At 38.0% G+C, this 20,384-nt stretch overlaps 1 protein-coding gene across 1 annotated transcript in view; it reads right to left on the reverse strand.

The window, feature by feature from the left end:
• The window catches only part of HERC2 (HECT and RLD domain containing E3 ubiquitin protein ligase 2), a gene marked incomplete at its 3' end in the record, with an annotated part of 98,489 nt that overhangs the window by 48,693 nt on the left and 29,412 nt on the right, over positions 1-20,384 (reverse strand). Inside the window, exons 5-27 of the mRNA XM_009877602.1 lie at positions 19,678-19,778; positions 18,766-18,922; positions 17,860-17,970; positions 17,365-17,536; positions 16,727-16,900; positions 15,927-16,115; positions 15,121-15,272; positions 14,378-14,535; positions 13,805-13,918; positions 12,123-12,374; positions 10,994-11,187; positions 10,245-10,445; positions 8,569-8,797; positions 8,370-8,494; positions 6,919-7,097; positions 5,806-5,990; positions 5,275-5,430; positions 3,887-4,072; positions 2,613-2,783; positions 2,403-2,506; positions 2,138-2,288; positions 1,058-1,272; positions 49-181 (exon numbers count right to left, since the gene is read on the reverse strand). Coding sequence (XP_009875904.1) covers positions 49-181; positions 1,058-1,272; positions 2,138-2,288; positions 2,403-2,506; positions 2,613-2,783; positions 3,887-4,072; positions 5,275-5,430; positions 5,806-5,990; positions 6,919-7,097; positions 8,370-8,494; positions 8,569-8,797; positions 10,245-10,445; positions 10,994-11,187; positions 12,123-12,374; positions 13,805-13,918; positions 14,378-14,535; positions 15,121-15,272; positions 15,927-16,115; positions 16,727-16,900; positions 17,365-17,536; positions 17,860-17,970; positions 18,766-18,922; positions 19,678-19,778 — 3,809 coding nt within the window. The remainder of the gene's footprint in view (positions 1-48; positions 182-1,057; positions 1,273-2,137; positions 2,289-2,402; positions 2,507-2,612; positions 2,784-3,886; positions 4,073-5,274; positions 5,431-5,805; positions 5,991-6,918; positions 7,098-8,369; positions 8,495-8,568; positions 8,798-10,244; positions 10,446-10,993; positions 11,188-12,122; positions 12,375-13,804; positions 13,919-14,377; positions 14,536-15,120; positions 15,273-15,926; positions 16,116-16,726; positions 16,901-17,364; positions 17,537-17,859; positions 17,971-18,765; positions 18,923-19,677; positions 19,779-20,384) is intronic.

A 20,384-nucleotide genomic window follows, 5' to 3' on the forward strand; every position in this document is an offset into this window, starting at 1 on the left:
ATTGGTCCAAAATACATTCTAGGACAGCTACACCACAAGCCTACCTACCCAAATCTTCATGTTTCAGAAGACAACATAATAACAAACGTCCTACTTCTTCCACAGGATGCTCAGGAGGGAATGTGATTGGTGTTGTTAAGTGACACTGCTTACAATATCTCTCTATTTGACACAAGAAGTCCTATAAAAAACACACAACAGCCTCTATTTAACTTTGCTTGTAAATACAAAGGAAAGACCCAAAATATTGTAGCCAGTATTTAAATGAGTGAATAACTTCCACAATCTGAGCTAACATGCAGAAGCAAGATACAACACACAGCACGCACTGTTCAATACACAGCAATTACAACATAATACTACAAAGAATCTCCTGTATTGTATCTTCTTGTACGATGAGTAACACAGCTCAAGGAGCAAAGCTGCTGCTGCTTTTACCTCTTCCTGAGACAGCCAAGTCACCTAATATGGTTTTTGTCTTCTTCCAATTCATCATTACAACTATCCTATCTTCCCAAGAACTAATTTTGTTATTTTTGATAAAGGAGCTGAAGGCAAAGGGTTAGAAAATCTGAAGACAGTGATCGACTGAAACCTTAGAGGTTTCCATAATATGCACAATTCCAGCTAGGTGAAACCTGAACATGAAGGTACAAGGGCACTTTTAAGGCAAAGGTGTCTATGCACCTGAACCAAAAATTACATTTGCACTTAGACCAAGAAAACTCTCACCATATCTCAACTGAAGGGGGGTAGTGTCTGTCAATATTACTAAAACTTGACATGGAAAATAACGCATTATTAACTTTTTTTGTGAGAATACATTTAAATTGTTTAGTTCTCCCACTCAAAAATTCCAAAAAGAATAAACTGTACTGTTATGACATTAAGTAAATTCTATCTATTAGTAGTACTCAACTACTCCTTTCACAAAAAATAATTCTGAAATAATTTTTCAATTGTCTTGTCATAACTTCTGGTGAATTTTCACCAATAAAACTGTTTTCAGGCCACCCTTCAGCAACATTTTTGTGAACCAAACTACCAAGGTGCTTACCTTCACAGTGTGATCCTGAATATTATTATCTGCAATAGCTTGGAGAAAAGGTTGTGAATGGTCACTCAAAGTTAATCGATGTGTGTAGAGTTTTGATTTGTTTGGGGTAGTGTTACCAGGTGAACTACAGTGGTCTTCATCTTTTTCCTCATTGTAACTGTAATGAATCTGACTAGTCTGTAAGCCTCCAGAAAATATAGATGACTTCAACCATTCTAAGAGAAAGAAAGAAAACACAAATGTATATTCTGATGAAATATTAAACTATTACCATTCAATACTTCCCCAAAATAAATTCATAGAATCATTAAGGCTGTAAAAGACCTCTAAGATCATCCAGTCCAACCGTCAACCCAGCGTTACCATGATCACTAAACTATACCCTGAAGTGCCACATCTACGCATTTTTTCAACACCTCCAGGGGTGGTGACTCAACCACTTCCCTGGGCAGCCTGTTCCAATGCCTCACCACTCTTGCAGTAAAGAAACTTTTCCTAATATCCAATCTAAACCGCCCCTGGCGCAACCTGAGCCTATCTCCTCTCTCACTGAAGCATACACAGCTTGAAAAAAATGTTTAGAAGCTTTTTTATTTGCTGAAACTTTTCCCACAGGAAAAAAAATGCTTCTGCAAAGAAAAATACAATTAAGCAATAGGCCAGCCATCATCTGTTTTTAGAGATTATAGAGCCTTATCTATTCTTCTATGATTAATATTGAATTACAGCAACTATTCACCAAGATAGAATCCAACACGAGATGCTTCAGATGCTCTTAACTGAACACAAATTAGTGAGATAACTGTGCTACATAGAGTCTTCTTGCTCTTCCAGTATTCTCTCTCTTATATACAAAACTCCAGATATTTAACTGTTCAAAATTATCTAATCCCCATTTAAATCCTGATAAATTGCCAGACCTTGACGAGTGTGATAAATAAGAAGAAAGAACTTCTTCAGAAGACAGCAAGACTAAAGAGATGCTAGATTTCCAGTTAATTTGTTTGGCCCGTGTCTTCTTCTGGCATGCTTTGACAAATATTTATCACTCATTTAAGTTCAAAATGAAGTTCTGCTTACTGGCACATTCAACTTCCAGAGGAGAAAGAGGTGTGCTCATTGCCAGGTAGGAAGCATGCAGTCCAAGGAGAAGACCCAAATTCCTTTCTGTGTCTATTAGAGGTGATGACAAAGTACTGAGATCTGGTGTCGTAATCACTTCCTGGTCAGGCTAATGAAAAGAAACAGCAGTTGAAAGCTAAAACTGAGCTCCAACAAGAATTCTGAAAGCAAAGCAATACTTTACTTGAGAAAGCGTATATGCATTACTATACAGCATTTTTACCTCCATATACTGGCCAACACAGAAGGCATGCATTGACTCGCGCGTGTCCTCAAATTGTAAAGCAGCTTCCAAAGCAACAACAGGGTCCTCACCTGCAAACTGAGCTAATGAAAGAATGAGGTCGTCAGTATAATACCTCAAAGCCTATTTATGCCATCTAGTTTTGAAATAGATGAAATTTGTATTTTTTACTTAGATGCTGATTCTCACCAAGTATGCTACTGCCGGTTAAAGACTGGGTCTGGAAGTCCTTTATATCATACACTTTCCCATCAATCACTGTCCAAAATCCTCCGTCTTTATTGTGGTTCTCTAAATCAGCTTTACGTATAAGTGTCACCTCCTCATTATTTCTGCTACTCTGTCCAGTAAAAAATGAGCCTACAGTATAAAACAGAAGAGAAAACTTATCAACAGAGAAACGTGAAGTAAAGCTTTTCTGAACATCCTTTTAACAGTTGCCTAACCATTTACTTCTGTTTAAAAGACTTCTTGTCTTTTGATACCATCAAAAGTCAAACCAGCTATTAATATATCCCTGTCTACATATTATGCAATTGTCTCCGTGCTGTATTCTTTTATGCACTAATCTCCAATGTCACACTGTCATAGACCAAGTATTATCCAACTACACGTCTGGTCTGTTTGGAGGAGAGGTAGAACAACTAGTGTTCTGTCAAATCCCTGCTCTAAACTACTTCAGTTTTATTACATGCTTGCCTGAAAGGCATTAGCTGTATATTTAATTTCAGTCTCAATCTAGATTATTTTTTATAATAAAAGAAGGAAGGTTATATACACATTAGAACTCTTACAATCTACACAGTAGTAACTATTTTAAACTAATGTTAACTTCACCCAGGCAAGAAACATCAGAGTAATGTTGCACATACACGTCTTCATCTCATTTTGCTCCATTAGATCAGCTACTACATTTTCACTTAGTTTTTGCCTTCTCCAACATACTGTCTAGCAGTGTGACCTGAGCTCTCCTGGGTTATGTCAACCATGTTTCTGTACTCACTCCACCAGTAAAATCCTCGTAGTCAGAAATACACATTTTCTGCCTCTCTTTTCACCCTAGATAGAGGTTATAAAGCACCCAGGAAAAAGAAAATTTCCTTATTTCAAAGTTTTCATGTTACTCTCCCTTTATGTTACATATAGAACTCAGTATTAAAATGTGTAGATGTGCTACTCATGCTTTCACTGCAACTTTTCACACTCAAAATACAAAATGATGTAAAATACTTATTTACAAAATTGCATTTGCAGCCTGCTTAATCCTACCTCTACACCTAACTTCATTAAGAATTTATCAACAGAAATAAATACTACCATATGATGACTGCCACATGAACTGGTTAATAAAAAATTGTACTTAAAAGTAGAATTCTCTTCCAGAGAGCAGTTTATGAACAGCCATCATTTTTATATAGTTACTTTACGAAAATCGAAATAATCCAGATGCTACCAGTACTTACCCATTATTCCCGGCCATGCTAAATCCTCATTGTCATCCCTTTCCTTTCCAGGGGCTAAATGGTTAAACCTGTCTAGATGTTCTAGCAAGCCAGCCAACAGAGGAATAGCACCAGCTTCCTGCATTAATCCAGCATTTTTACTGAGGAGTAGGACAATGGAAACCACCAATTCTGGAAGAAGAATGCCTGAAACACAGAAAACACAGAAGATAATCAGCTTTAATTCAAGACCTACCTTTATAGCATCACGGAAGTAGAATCATAGAACCACAGAACATTTTCATTTGGAAGAGACCTTCAAGACCATACAGTCCAACCGCTGTCCTAGCTCTATCAACACCATTAAACCATGTCCCTCAGCACAACATCCACCCGTCTCTTAAACACCTCCAGGGACGCTGACGCAACCACCTCCCTGGACAGCCTGTTCCAATGACTGACAACCCTTTCAGCAAAGAAATTCTTCCTAATATCTAACCCGGACCTACTTTGGCGCAACTTTAGGTCATTTCCCCTCGTCTTATCACTTGGCATTAGGGAGAACAGACCAACTCCCGCCTCGCTACAACCTCCCTTCAGGTCTCCCTTCAGTCTCCTCCAGGCTAAACAGCCCCAGATCCCTCAGCTGTTTCTCATGCAACACATGCTCCAAATCCTTTACCAGCTTGGTAGCCCGCCTCTGTACCCTCTGCAGTGCCTCAATGTCCCTCTTGTAGTGAGGGGCCCAAAACTGGACACAGTATTTGAGATGAGGTCTCACCAAAGCCGAGTACAGGGACATGATCACCTCCCTGCTCCTGCTGACAGCACCATTCCTGATACAGGTCAGGATGCCATTGGCCTTCTTGGCCACCTGGGCACACTGCTGGCTCATGTTAATCCAGCTGCCCATCAACATCCCCAGGTCCCTCTCTGCCTGGCAGCTCTCCAGCCGCTCCTCCCCAAGCCTGTAGCACTGCTGGGGGTTGTTGTGGCTGAAGTGCAGGACCCAGCACTTGGCCTTACTGAAACTCACGTGACTGGCTTTGGCCCAGTGATCCAGCTTATCTAGATCCCTTTGTAGACCCTTCCTACCTTCAAACAGATCGACGCTTCCACCCAGTTTAGCGTCATCTGCAAACTTACTAAGGGTGCGCTGTATCCTCTTGTCTAGAGGACTGATGAAAATGTTAAATAGGTCTGGGCCAAGCAACACATTCTGACTTCTACTACTGCTTTAGTACAAAGACCTTGTCTGCCTCATCAAATTTTATCTCCTTCTCTCATCAGTCATAAGATTTAATTAACTCTTTTTTAGTCATTTAGAACTTTCAAGAACATTGACAATATAACTTTATAATTTCATAGAAGGGGAGGAAAGGACGACAGAGAAGAGAAGAAACACTTACCTGTTAGATCTCCATCCACAACACGAGATACTTCTGCAAAATGCCTATGACTAGTAGAAGCAATGCTGGTTGCCACAGGAAGTATATCACCAATGTGTGTGCACAGAAGAGCAGTGTATTTCTTCAGTAAAGAGCCAACACCTAAGAGGTCAGGACCTGTATAGAAAGGAAGAAGAGCACAGAAAACCATTTGATAGCCACATGTAAGAAACAGATTTAAAAAGCCAAACTCTTCTGCAATGCAGCCACTCAGTACTAGCACTGAATTAAGAAATCACATTTTTTAAAAACTTCTTAAAAAGTTTATTATCTAGATCATGTTACCTTCTGAAAATAAGTTTTCCTTTAGAGAAAACAATTTAAAGATACTACTTTCACACATGTTTCAGACAAGATTCAGCAAATAAAGTTGAGAAATTTGACAGGACAACACATTAAAATAAGAAACTGCTGTCCTGTAAAAACGGTATTACAGAAATGCTGGGAGGGAGGTTTTTTTGTTTGTTTTGTTTTTTTTTTACAATAACTTACTGTATGTATTAGGGACCTGTCCAACACAATCTCCTGGGTAAAGTTTACTAACAAGCAGACGCTGAAAACGGAGCAACAGGTCCAGAGAAGCAGATCTCTCTTTGCTGTAATGTTCATGGTCCATGCAGGAAGAAATGCGACGAGCAACATCTTTGAGTTTGGCTATCGTCTGTGAAGCGATGTTCCTAATTGGTATAAAAGTATTGTGAAGAAATGAAAGGGAGCTGATAATGAAGACAGTCCACAGAAACACAGGTTAAGCTTTTCCTAGGATTTCACACAAATACGTAAGAAACCTACAGAAAGTTTCTTTGTAGGATGTTCCCTGGTTCACACCAGAGCACCCACAAAGCCAAGTAGTTTTGTGGAGGCATTTTCTTTAACAGGATTTGTAAAATACATAAATTTTGTCATCACTCACTATATAAAATACAATCTGATAATTTTCACTAAAAGGCTGCAATGAAGTCATGACACTATGTGGCTCAAAAGAGTCTCAGTACTGATTAAATTATATGCTTGCCATCACAATGAAGTGAAAAAACACAATAAATTTCTTAATAATCTCAAAATTGGCAATCTTAGAATTACTTCCTGTTACATATTAAATACTGCTGTAGCTAGCACAAAGAAGCTATGTTCTCAGCACCCTCGTGGTCATATATTCACAGTTCTTTCTCAGTGTCAAGAATTTAAATTTTAGATTTCTTCACCCACTTGCAGCTCCAGCTACAGTCTCCTTGAGGCAAAATATTCAGTTCTAAATAAATTTCTGCTGATTCTCATATGTTTTTTTCAAGACAGGCTTTTGAATGTTTGTCCTATATTTGTTCCACAGACTTTCAGAGTACAGGAAGAAGTATCAAAATCCATAAAAGCAAGGCAGTCTTTCCAAAATCAGGTAATTAAGTACGGAACTTTGCTCCTTAGCAAACATAAAATAAAAAGCCATACAAAAGCTAGGAGAATGTTCAGCATTTTGAATTCTGAGGAGCTAACATGCTAGCAGGAGACTATTTGCTAGCCAGAATTAGTCATCCTTTAGCTGACTAGTTCATAAAACATCTAAGCAGATCTTCTGTAAAAAAATAAAAGACAAATTTGAAGAATTACCTTAATAACTGCTGAATTAACTGAACTAATGGTAAACTTTGTTTTCCTGCAGATTCATAGATCCCAGTATTAATAAGGTCTTTGTCCAATGGAGTCCTGCTTCTATGAAGTGTTGATGCATTTGCTTCTTGCTCATCGATTTCTTTTTCTTTCTGTGCTTCTTTTTTTGCTTCAATATCCTAAAAAAAAGTAAATGAAGTTAAAGAAATGCACAAACTGACACTGTGATTACAAAACATTTTCATGACAAGTTACTTTCACCTATGTCAGAAATCAAACAATTCCTACCAGAGAGATGTGCATTGTATATTCTGTAACAACCGCATGGGCAGGCTTTTCTTCACACAGTTATAATACAAAAAGAAAGGGGAGAGCAGGAGAGGAATGAAAGCAAACAACTGTAGCCAAACTCCAATTTTCACCAAACCAAGTTAACAATTGATTTCTGTTGTAAATATGCTCAAACATGCCAGCAGCTGATGCACAGTTCGCATCTGAAGGTACGTTTACCCTTTATTGATAAAACAACAAATTCTGTCCACTGCAGATGAACCTGGGTGCGATCCACTAAGGAGCTACACTCATCCAGAATTCTATGGAAATGAATTCACCCCAGGTTTAGAGAATATAGATTAACCTGTGCAGTGTATGCTGCCACCTAGATCACTTTTGGCACATATCTGAAGTTGGCTCTGAGATCTCTGACCTATGCTATAATGTAAATGTGCCCTAAGAGACTTGTTTAAGAATCGAGTCTTTATATGTCTTTAAATACAACAGAAAATGCTACTGCTAGTAAAACTTAATATATGCATTTTCTCTGCATCATAAACCTGCCCATTTATCAACAGCAGAGGCAAAACAAGTGGAAAATATGGTTGGAAGAATAAAAAAAAATGAAGAGGCAAGGGAAAGGCATATTTTTATTTTCACATAAATAAATTTCAGATACGTAAATATGGCAATTTAAAGCAGACATCCCATCTCTGACAGGCTAATGGAGAAGATATATACAGAATATTTCCTTTTTCCTTTGTATAACTAGTCAGCATCTGTTAGACATTCAAAACAGTCTGAAAAGGAATCTATGGAAATTTGGGATGCTGCAGAGAATTTATTTGTCTTGAGTGTACAAGTAATAAGGCTGAAATTTCTGTTTAAGAGATCAAGGAAGTGAAAAACTCAAGAATGTCACCCAGAGGTACAAAGAACTTTGTAAAATTACACTCCTGTTACAGAGCTTTATGACAAAGTTTGTTACCATTGTTAAAATCATTACTCTAGGGAACAAAAAAGAAACACTACTAAATAGAAGAACATGATTCATGCTTCCATACAAACACTGGCTCAAGTTTCAAGTGAAAAGAGGATAACATTAATCCACAAACTTCAAAAAACACTTGAGACATCCTATTCTGTTCATACAGAACTGCAAAGCCACTGAAACATACCTGAATTTCTGCAGTAATAGCAGCATTTAGTGCAGACTCTAACCCTCCATCAGCCATCAAGCTGCCCACCAGGAGGTCAATCATAAACCTACGGCCTGGACTCACGTTCATTTCATTTCCTGAAACTAAGAATTATAGAAGCCATTAATAAGCTAGAAAAGCAAGCACAAACCCAATCGGTTTAAATCTTAGGACCAACCTGCACTAGGTAAGAGCGCTGAGAGAGCCCTGGCCCGCTCTTCTGCTGTTGGCAGTAGCACCGACCAGCCACTCTGCAGCACGGCTTGAGCGGCCGATTGCACGGTGTTAAGAACGCCGGCATTGCTCGCTAACGTCACCACTGTCTGTTTCAGGCTATTGAGCAGGATACTGCCCAAACCTAAGCCAAGGCATTCCGGATCCACCTGATGACTAATGGCAGCATGAAGCTAGAAAAAAGAAAGAGGGGGAAAAGAGGAAGAAAATAAGAACAGACAAATTTTAATTCAGAAGTGATGTCAACTTGGGAAAAAATAAACAAAAATCAAAGGTCAATCTGGGCACAACTGAGTAAGTTCATAGAATCATAGAATGGTTAAAGTTGGAAGGGATCTTGAAGGTCATCTAGTTTCAATCCACCTGCTGTGGACAGGGACACCTCTCCCACTTGACCAGGTTGCTCAAAGTCCCATCCAACCTGGCCTTGAACACTTCCGGGGAAGGGGCATGTACAGCCTCCTTGGGGCAACCTGTTCCAGTGCTTCATCGCTCCAACGGTGAAGAATTTTTCCCTTATATCTAACCTAAATCTACCCTCTTGCAGTTTCAGGCCATTGCCCCTTGTCCTATCACTACAAGCCCTTGTAAAAGCCCTTCCCCAGCTTTCCTGTAGGCCCATCATGTATTGGAAGGCCGCTCTTAGGTCATCCTAGCGCCTTCCCCGGTCTAAGCTGAACAACCCCAGCTCCCTCAGCCTGTCCTCATAGCAGAGGTGCTTCAACCCCCGAGTCCTCTTTGTGGCCCTCCTCTGGACCTGCTCCAGCAGATCCATGTCCTTTTTGTACTGTGGGCTCCAGAACTGGACGCAGTACTCCAGCTGGGGCCTCACCAGAGCAGAGTAGAGGAGCAGAATTACCTCCCTCGACCTGCTGGTCACACTCTTTTGATGCAGATCAGGATATGGTTTGCTTTTTGGGCTGCAGGTGCACACTGCTGACTTGTGTTGAGCCTCTCATCACCCAGTACACCCAAGTCCTTCTCCTCAGGGTTGCTCCCAGTCTGCTCTCAGCCAAGTCTGTATTTGTGCTTGCGATTGCCTCTGCCCAGGTGTAGGACTTTAGTCAAGGCAATCCCGAGATTCACTGACCAAGATACAACCTTTCATCTGTAAATCTGTAAAATTAAACGCTGGCTTGCCCAAACACATACTGAATTTCAACTAATAGTCAACAATTATAAACTATATTCAACTATATCTTCTAAAACTGAACTATAACACCTGAAAGAATAACCCAACCTGTTTCTATTTTTCCACAGTACGTCAGGAAATGTTGCAAATCTTCTAAAGAGAACACTGACCCTTAAAGATACTAATTAAAATTCTTAGAAATGCTCAAAATCTCCAAGTGTATGGGCTTATTGAGTGAGTATACAAGGCTTAATCCATTTACATTGTATTTTTATATTAAATTTTTATAAGATCCAAAAGCTGTCAAGAAAAAAAAAACAACAAAACACTAGTTGCCAAATTTTAGTGAGTATAAAGCGATGCTGCAATTATTTCAGCTTTTAAATCAAAAAATGTTTTAAAGTACATTAAGCTCGCTATTTCTATCCAGGCAATTTACTGAAACATTTAGCTCAAAGACTGCTTGATGTTTAAGAAATTGAAGGTACCTGAAGCCTTAGAAGGTTTAATGTTGCCACAGCCATGCACTCCTTTTCCTGAGGAGGGGGCCAGTCGGAGGAGCCATCCATCCCCTCTGTCACTTGTCTTAGTAACAGATCTAGTTGCTCAAATGTCATGGGGCAAACATCCACCACAAAAGGCACCCGCAGGCCTATTGACCATTCTGAACACGATGACCATGCAAAGCTCTAGAAATGGAAACAATATACAAAGCTCAACAATTATTTCCAAAACATAAGACAACATTGATTAGAGGTAGGGCCATAAAGCTAACATCTGCTTTCAAACAGTAGTAGAAGATGCATAAATAGTATCAGCAGATCTGTTGAGGAGAATCCTCCACTTGCATCCTTGTAAACATACATAAATCCCTACCAATCTCAGAAAAGAACTCTCTTATCACATTTTTCCAAAGTGCTGTTATGTCAGTCCAGATACCTCACTATCTTTGCTGCCGGAAACATTACGCCTGACAACTCTTCAGTTGCTGTACCGGACAAAAAACCCAAACAGGTAAATAGCTACTCCTCAGAATACCCAACAGAAGGAAATCTCATCATCCTATTTTGGCAGAGGAACTGAACAAGATTTGTTTCTTTCAAGCCTTCATTTATTCGTAGTAAGAAATAAGAGTAGGAAAAATGAGGCAAGCACAGAAAGAAGGACTGGGATTAGTGAACAGAACTAGTCTTGGGGCAAGACAAATTGCAACTACCAATTCAAAACCAGAACTTACTTGAGCAGGTCCACAAGCAATTCCAACAATATGCTTTGTATCTAATCCTGGGAGAGCTGCAGGCTCTGGTTTGGTGATCCGCAAAGTATCAAAATGTTGACACTGATCATTGCTTCCCCAGCTATGCACCTCACTATCTTCAGTCAGTGCTAAACAGTGGGTAGATCCAGCTGCCACGTCTATCACTTTTTTTCCTGACAGAGAAGTAAAATATTGAAAATGTAACTAAGAAATTACAATCCTTAACAGAACAACATCAGAGGTAAGGCAAACTGTGCTACTTACGAACACACCTTACTATGAACACATTATAGGTATCAAGAGTCTCACCTCTGCCTTAGTAGTGGATTGGAAGAGTATAGAAAAAAAAAAGCCGAGGAGATACTTAAAGATTCTGAAAAGTCACCTTAAGTAAAAAAGTTTACAAGTTTAAATAAAACTTCTGTTTTGCACCCACTCTAATTAGAAACGTTTTCAGGAAACTTTTATTAAAAGATCTCCCCATCTATGAACAGAAACTGTAAACTTATATTGTAGTCATTAGTTCAGAAGTTACCTTCAATTAGATCGTTCATCATATATGAATAACAATTTTAGGAAAGACAATGCAATAAAAGAAGGATTTTTCCCTCACTCTCCCCTACTGAACCTCAGATCTCTCACCAGTGCAAGAATTAATCTTCACGCTGTTACAAACTAGTCAAAAGTACAGGCACGAATGCAACTTCAGTGACAATCTTTGTTGTCTCCGATTTTCATTTATTCCATTCACATGCCTTAATCTAAGCATATATATTGCATATATTTATTTGCATGACAATGCAAAAATACATGTCTTAAATAACTGTTTTCCATGAACCTAATAAAATAAAAGCAGTAAGATAAAGAGAACTCAAGACAAGAAGCATTTAAAGCAGCCATAACAGCGTGTCTCAAATTCTGCTGAAATTGTAGAGGTAGAAACGCAGAAGCAATGGGAGACATGCACTGTTACCTTCAATGCAACCAGCACAAAACATGGCAGAGTACCTCGTGTCATCATTCCTAACATTTAAGCTTATTAGTGTCTGTTAAAAAATTCCAACAACAGCAAAAACAACTTTAGGATATTTCCAGCTCTGATCATTACCTTTCAGGCCTTCCAGCAGTTTGGGATATCGAACATGCTCTTCCGTTCCATGGCCAAGCCTCTGATTGTCACCTTTTCCCCAAGTGTAGACTTGCCCATCTTTGGTTAAAGCAATAGAAAACTGACTCCCACAGCGTACTTTTACGATGTCCAGATCTTGAAGTTTTTCTATCAACTTCGGAGTCTTGCAACCATCACTGCCTCCTCTTCCCAGTTTTCCATAATCTCCGTCACCCCAAGACCACACTTGCCCTTTAAAACAAGAAAAAAAAAAAAGATTGCACTGATTTTTCATGTCATGTTATCTGTTTTGACGAGCAAGTTCATAAAAGTCTTAGACTCTATAATAAGCACAATTTTCAAATTGTAACTTCAGAGTAGCAGTTACAAACTTATTTCTAATTGTTTATGAAAATAAGAAAGAGATTTGAAAAGTTCTCACGCTGATTAAATGTAAACAGCGTAACACATAACATGCACTGAAAATTCATCAGTGTACATAAAGTCCTTCTTAAAAACATATTAAGCATAGGTTTTATTGCAAATCAAACTCTAGCATGATCTTTAATTATAAATAACATAGTAAAAGAAGGCAGTATCTAAGGACAGGGTGCTGGGCCATCTCATTTAAACTGTATTTCTTTGGCTTAAATGGTTGGGCTAGATGACCCTTGAGGTCTCTTCCAACCCAGTAATTTACAATTCTATGAACTTGCAAAATCTCTTCCACATAAAATGTCCAAATTGCCTGCGAAACCCATTTTAATTTTCAGTTCTTGTCATTCAACCACTGCACAAAATAAAATTATAGGTGTCACTCTCTGATGTTCTTTTAAAATACACTGTTAAATCTGAGCTCTGATGTACAAACTTGGAAACTTAGTTAAGTTATTCTGCATCTGTGTTAAGCAAAATTACGCGTCAAGAATGGCAAACCCCAAAAAAGTCCTGTTTTACATTCTGATGCATTTATGCTCCTAACTTGCATAAGTTAGGCTATGAGGGGCTCTCGTAAGCAATGGAAGCATTCAAGAAAGAGACCAAGAGAAAAAATAAATAACAAAAAATAAAAGAATAAAAAAAAAATTCAAGGTTTCCATTTCCAGATTTTAAATGCTCTACATCAGCATAACCTGATTTCTGTGGGATGATTCTGGGATTTGATCTCACACAGTGAAATTCAGGTTTTGAATCTGTCCCACCCTAGGCACCGCAGCAATGCTGGGAAGCAGAATTTCAGTACAACTTCTCTTCAGCAGTTCCCATGGGTTAACACAGACAAACAACTCTCCTACTCAAAATTCTGGCTGTTGTGACAACACCAGTCATTTGCGCTTAATATAATAATGACTAAAAATTAGGCGTGTATTTGCATACATGCAATATTTCATGTGTACGTTATACATTTACATGGGTATTTTAAATATACATAAATCATAAATAGACATACATATTTGCATATCCATAATGAACATATTGCATTTCTATGTATGGAAACATATATGCATGTATTATATGCAAAATGCACGGATGCACATATGTTTTTCCCCAAAAGGAATTTCAGCCTCAAAATCTTACAGAATTCAAGCCACTAGAAATGAGTACAGCTGCAGTATAAAGATCTTCAGAAAGGAAGGAGAGGTAAGCTAACTTAAATTATTAAGACATATTTTGCTACTAACCATTTTCAGTAACTGCGAGAGTCTGAGCATCTCCACTCCCACAGGACACATCAATAACTTTGAGTCCTTTCAGCCCAGTGACCAGCATGGGGATGGTCTGATCTTCACTGGAACCTTCAAAACAAAGTAGTTCTGAGTGAGAAGCAAAACCAGTAAGGCTGAGTAGATTTTTTTTTTTGTTTGTATGGGCTTTGTTCTGTTTATTTTTCTTTTGGGTCTTTAGGTGGGTGGGTGGGTGAGAGGAGTCGATTTTGTTTCCAGATGTGAGCATCATGACTAAGGTCCCATATGGAGTCTTAGGTATCTAATATGGATTTAACCCGTGCAATAACCATTGCTCACAAGGAAGGGAACAGAGAGCAGTATAGATTTTTCTTCTCTATCCAACTGCTTATTTTCACATAACTCATAGAAATTTAGTGGGCTTGAGACAATCCCTCCCAGAACCATCTCAATTCATGTCAAACCACACATGGTTCTCATATCACTTTATATAAACTGGATTAAAAGACCATCTGACAGAGGCACTAAACAATTCTTTGACAAAAAACTTTGCGATATCAGGTAACATACCATGACCAAGCCTGCCATAGTTTCCTCGTCCCCACGTATAGAGCTCTCCTTCAGCAGTAATGGCTGCACTATAGGTGCTTCCACATGCAATATGAACGACATGTTTCCCAGCTTGCTTTCCAGACAAAGCAGATATCATCTTAGGTTCCTCCAGAGGGCTATTTAAAGAGAAGGTGATAGATTTCACAAAACCTGATCTGATGAGTAGATAATAAAAGGTGTGACATACTTGTCAGAAAACGATTGCTGCTATTTTACCTGCAAATCTTATTACTAGTCTGAAGTATCAAGATAAATACAGCCGTAAGCCAAATAATGTTTAGATTGTTCAACAATATACAAACCCCTGAAAGAACATTTGACAACCACAATTTCCATTTCAGATTAAATTAATGCAGCTTTTTTTAAAAAAATGTTATTATTAAAAACCCTATTTTTAATTACTGCATCTGAACAATAAATTTCATGATCCCGCTAATCTTTGTGCAGTAACTCCCTTGCTTTACAGGGAATTTAGCACTGGGGAAAGACACTTAAAACCTGTAAAATACATTGAAGTACACGCCCTACAGGATACCTCTGTAGAAGTCCGCTCCTGCACAAAAGCAGAACAGTAATACAATTATTTATCACAGGGGGAAAAAGGAACAATACATACGTCATGACTACACAGGGAATGGTTGACTGTTTTTACTATGAATTCAAATCAGCAAATAGATGGTACGATTACTTTTATTACATACACTGTATCTCCATGGCCTAGTCTTCCACCATCTCCACAACCCCACGAAAAAACTTCACCATTTGCTGACAAAGCAAGATAGTGGTGTCCATCTGAATGTGCTGCTATCTTCACGATATTTCTGGAAGCCAGACTCTGCACTAGCTGTGGTCCCTGTGAACCAAACAAAAGTAACACACTTAGAAAAACTGCTTCCATTTTCCATCACTTACCTACATGCAGAATAATTACGCACAGTTTTCCTAAGGCTTTATCAAACCTGTGCACTCAAATTAGTGAGGTGAACATATAATGGGGAAAAAAAAAAAGGTCAAACCTACTATTCGGTCTGACAAAAGCAATGCTTTGAAGTTATTTTGTTACCATCCTTGTAAGGTAACATCATGAAAATGATGTTTATATTAATCTTACAAGTAACCTTAGTGACAAATGTTTCTGTTATAATATAGTGTTGTCTGAGAAACTCCACGTTTTGGGCGCAGTCTTACATCACTTAAGTAAAATCTTATTGATGTCTGTCAGTTTCTAAAGTTTTTACCATTGCCAGCGTACCAGTGAAAGCACTTATCATTGTATTCCTAACATCTAGCCTCTTCAAAATTACAGAAACTAGATGCATTTCATCACATCAATATAAGAGATCAAAATCACTGTTTCTCAAAGTTCAAAAACAACAACACAGAAGCTCAGAAAGATCAGCATGTCCCCATCTATTCTTCCAAGATAAATAAAGGAGAAGATTTATACTAGGAAGTAACACAGGAGAGAACACATTTTTAAAAACATGTAAAAAAAAAAAAACCTCACCAGAGTATCGCTGTTGTACGCTTGTGTATAAACTCGTCCATTCCGGGATAATATTAGAAAACGTTTCTCTGCACAGGCAACCTGCACCACGCCAAGATTGGCAAGTCCTTCACACTGAATTGGACCACTCACATTAGCGTAATATTTCCAACCTATTAATCCCCAAGCAATGACCTCTTGCAGAGATCCCTAGAAAATAAGAAATTCTGTAAGTACTGATTCTGAAATACACAACTTAATAAAACGCATACAGCAGACTGGTTTTTAACCCATTATAAGCCACATATACTCCAATTTGTGACAGTCACTACTGCCAGTAGTCAATAAAGCTTACCTGCTAAATTATCAAAAATAAAGGCTTGCATGTATCATACTCAGTTTAGTCTGGTACTGAATAAGCTATAAAGAGCTACAGTAAGTTTTCAGAGATTTTTGAAAGTTGTGAAGTTTAATGAGTACTTTTTTTTCTTTTTTTTTTTCTAAATAAATCAGATTCCAAACATTTATCAAGTCTGGTCTTGAACATTTACTCTGACAAACACAAAGAACAGCTCAAAATATGGCAGAATGAGCCATAGTGTTGTGATAAAAAAGAATGGTTCAGAAACCATAGAATTGTACTCCAAGGCTGACTGAAAGACCATTGATGTAATAAAAGATAGCCAAGTAAGACAAATTGAGGCAACTCAAGGCTACCTTGTTCAAATCAAAAGGAAATTTGAAGAATCTTATGAGTTTTCCAAATTGAAAATCAGTCACACTCCTGAGAAATATCTTACTCAACTTGACATTGCCGTTACCTTATGAGATGTAGGAGAACTACACTGTGGAGGCATACATGGGGTGGCTAGACGATCCAAATGGGCCATGATCACTACAGCTGTTTGCCTCAGATCAATTGCTAGCTCATTGTCCTGTGGTAAAGTCAGATACCTTAGGAAACTTTCATTTGGACTCAGAGGGTAAGTCAGGAGCTAGAAAAGAAAAAAAAGAGTGGTCAAAAGAATATTCAAGGGTGGTCAAAAGAATATTCAAGGTATCTCTATGCCACCACACATAGATACACAATTTATTTTAGACATACTGAGGATCTGCATAAGTTAAGAAAAACTGAATTGAATCTGCCTGTCTCTTTTTTTACAGTAAATTCCAAGCACACACGCTGAGAAAATATACTCAGATTGTAAATGTAATAGGAAGTTACAAACATAATAAAATTGATCTTCTATGTTTTATCAATCTCAATAACAGTCACTAAGAGGCACAGTTCAATTAACTTCAAACATTTATGCATGAAAAACAAACAGCGGTGTAGATACATCTTACACAGAAAACAGTACTGCCAGTTCTGTTTGGATGGTTCTATAAGTATTTTAGCCAGCCAGATGAAATTTGATAACAACATAATGCCCCTTTCAAACAATTCAAGAGTAAGTACCTGAATCTCTTCCTCAGTATTAGGCACATCTTTGTTACATATTATACTCTGAAATCTTTGTAGTAAAGGTAAAAGGGGTGCACTTGTTCCCTGCGCAGATCGCTCATTATCCGTTTCCCTTGTTCCATTATCCCAGAGTTGAAGCAACAACATAACTGCTGACAACATTTGACTGAAAGAGGAAGTTTATGTCTTCTGTTAATAAATATTCCTAAAACCATTATTTTAGGTTATCTATATAATTCAACTTCTACATTTTGAAGCTTAGCAATACCAGATGTCACAGCTTTCCTTTTCAAACAGATTATCACAATATCAAAAACGGATTCTGTAGTCTAGCTAACAGAAGATCTGCATTGCCACTGAACTACAGAAAAGATTCATATGCTTTGAACCACACATTAAGCCCAAACCCATGAAAAGCAAAGGCAGGCACTGCTCAGACCGTTCCAACAGACAGTGATGGTTAAACAGCAGCGTGCTCAGACTTCTCACCTTAGTGTACCCCTCTGCACTGCCAGTTCTAGCAATATGGCAAGTGCCAAGTGCTGGTCTTGTAATGGAATGTTTCCTGGCCCTTTGGCACTGGGAGCTCCATGCACATCTCTAAGACAAACAACATATGTTAACTAAGAAGCAATCGAAAACAACACACATTTGCTTACTAAAAGCATCTACAACACAGCAAGAACGGCTAAAATTACAGAAAAATACGAAATTTGTGATGAAAGCAGCTGAAAATGTAAGTTGACACATTCCACACAAGATCAATTTTTAGAGTGGCAGCTAGGCTTTAAAACTGCTCAAGGCTTTACTATCTACCTATCGCTCTATTAAACATGCTGAGAACAAGAAAAACATGAAATTCAAATATTCTTTAAAATATTCACTGTAAGGATGTAGTTCCAGTATTCAGAAGATAATTAATTTCCAGTAACTATTGTAAAAGGGTAACTTTAAGCATTCTTAAATAACAGGAAAAAGTAGGGGAGTGCCCCAAGTCCAATATGACTAATTTTCCCTCATAAACACGTAAGTCTGCATTATTTTACTATACTATAAAGGCACAATTAAGTGTACCCATATAGCGGATTGCCAAAGCATTCTTCACGTGGATACAGTTTACATTAGTGAAACATTATTTTTTGGGTAAATCTATGTGCAGTGATTCAGAATACTCAAATTCAAATTTTTCTTAACACTTAAAGGAATTAGATCATATTTGAAGGGTATAATTTCAACAGTTCATGTATTTTTTGCTTGTTTGTGTAACAATATCAGAAAGAGGAAAGCAATCTTTTTAATTTTCCATAAGCTATTATGTTTATACCATCAGCTGCTAAGCAATGTAAGTTTGTCATTTAACAGTTACTTCAGCAAAGCTCAAAAGAAGAAACTTACCCAGTCACAACAGACCTTAGGAATTTAGTAGCTCTTTCCACAACTTCCAGCCACACAGAAGATACAGTCCCTTCATCAAAAAGGGATGCCTCTGGTAAAGCTCGTAGTGCATCGAGTGATTCCTGTAACAATTCACTGCACAGGTCTGCATCTTCACCTAAGGAACACAGTAATGCTAGTTACACTCCCATCTTCACCGAAATTATACAAATTTTTGCATATAGTGTTTTGTGGAATCTTTTCTTAACCTCAAGCTTACAAGTTACTTAATATTATGTACAAAGTTCTCAATTTGCACACTGTAAGACTTCTGAAGAACTATTTCCTTCACAAAAAATACATTCAGAACGGTGAGAACTCAAACCAGCTCATCCTGCCAAGGAAAACAGAAGTCGGGCTGGCTGGGCAGAGCGAGCCAAAGAGCTGCCATCTGAACAAGCAGCACAGACTGAGGCAAACAGGTAGGTTCAAGTGGCACAGATAGCGTTTCTGCCAACTCCTGCTATCTGACAATCACTGACAAGTAAACAAACTAACACCAGTTTCACAACACTGCTCCAAACTCCTTTTCTAAGCTGTTGCTATCCTGTAGTAATACTGTGGATCAACCCTGTCTGACGAATAAAGCTAACTTCTCTGAAACCTGCCACTAAAAATACTCTCTCTTGATGAGATCTCAATTTGCTTTCCTAAGCATGAAAGCATCCCTGGGCAACACAGGACTGGTACTGGCTCGGGTGGCTTCAGCCAGCAACAGGACTGTTTGCCATAACACCACATAAAATGCAACTATGCAAATCTAACATTTATAAATACATACTTCCATGCAAACACTTAATACACACACATGCTTTAATGAATCACACGTCTTCTAATGAAAAATATATGCAATATGCTACAGAGTAGACCTACCTGACCTCCAGGCTCTACGAAGGAACGCAAATGCAAATGAAAGTGCTGCTCGGGATCCGACTCGTGCAAGTCCTTCTACACCCTTTCCTACGGGTCTCGGGCTTAAAAAATTAGGTAATTTATATATTTATAGATAATTTATATATTTATATTAGTAACTATTTGCATGACATGTATATTCAACAATATCATAATTTAGCTATATGCATGCATATATAAATTACACAAATTTTATTTAAAAAGAATTGTAATTGCCTCTTGAGAATGAAGGTGATCGGGATGAAAATGTCAACAATCAGAATGCCACTTCAGCTGCTTCAAACAACAGCCGATCCAATCCCCAACATCAAAAAGCTTCACGGAGAAAAAATAAACTAGACTGGCATCAGAAAGATGCCTATAGTTACTCAGAGCAAAATCATGATGGTGTATTCAAAATACAGATGTAAGATACTTCATGTACTCAGGAAGTTTACACTTCTCATTAATTTGGACTGTATAAACTATGCTTATAGGCTTTTTTGAATGAATCTTCAATTAGTGACAAATTTCACTAATTTTGTCATTTCTTATCTTTCCGTTCAAACATCAGTATTACGAATCTCTCTTTGCAGCTTCTGTATTGGTGTAAGAGAGAGAGCTTGAATTTTGTTAATACCCACTGGACTCGCATATATTTCTGTTAATTTTCCTTTTTATGCAAATCA

The sequence above is a fragment of the Apaloderma vittatum genome, unplaced genomic scaffold, assembly GCF_000703405.1.
Source record: "Apaloderma vittatum isolate BGI_N311 unplaced genomic scaffold, ASM70340v1 scaffold8471, whole genome shotgun sequence".
Classification (NCBI taxonomy): Eukaryota; Metazoa; Chordata; class Aves; order Trogoniformes; family Trogonidae; genus Apaloderma; species Apaloderma vittatum.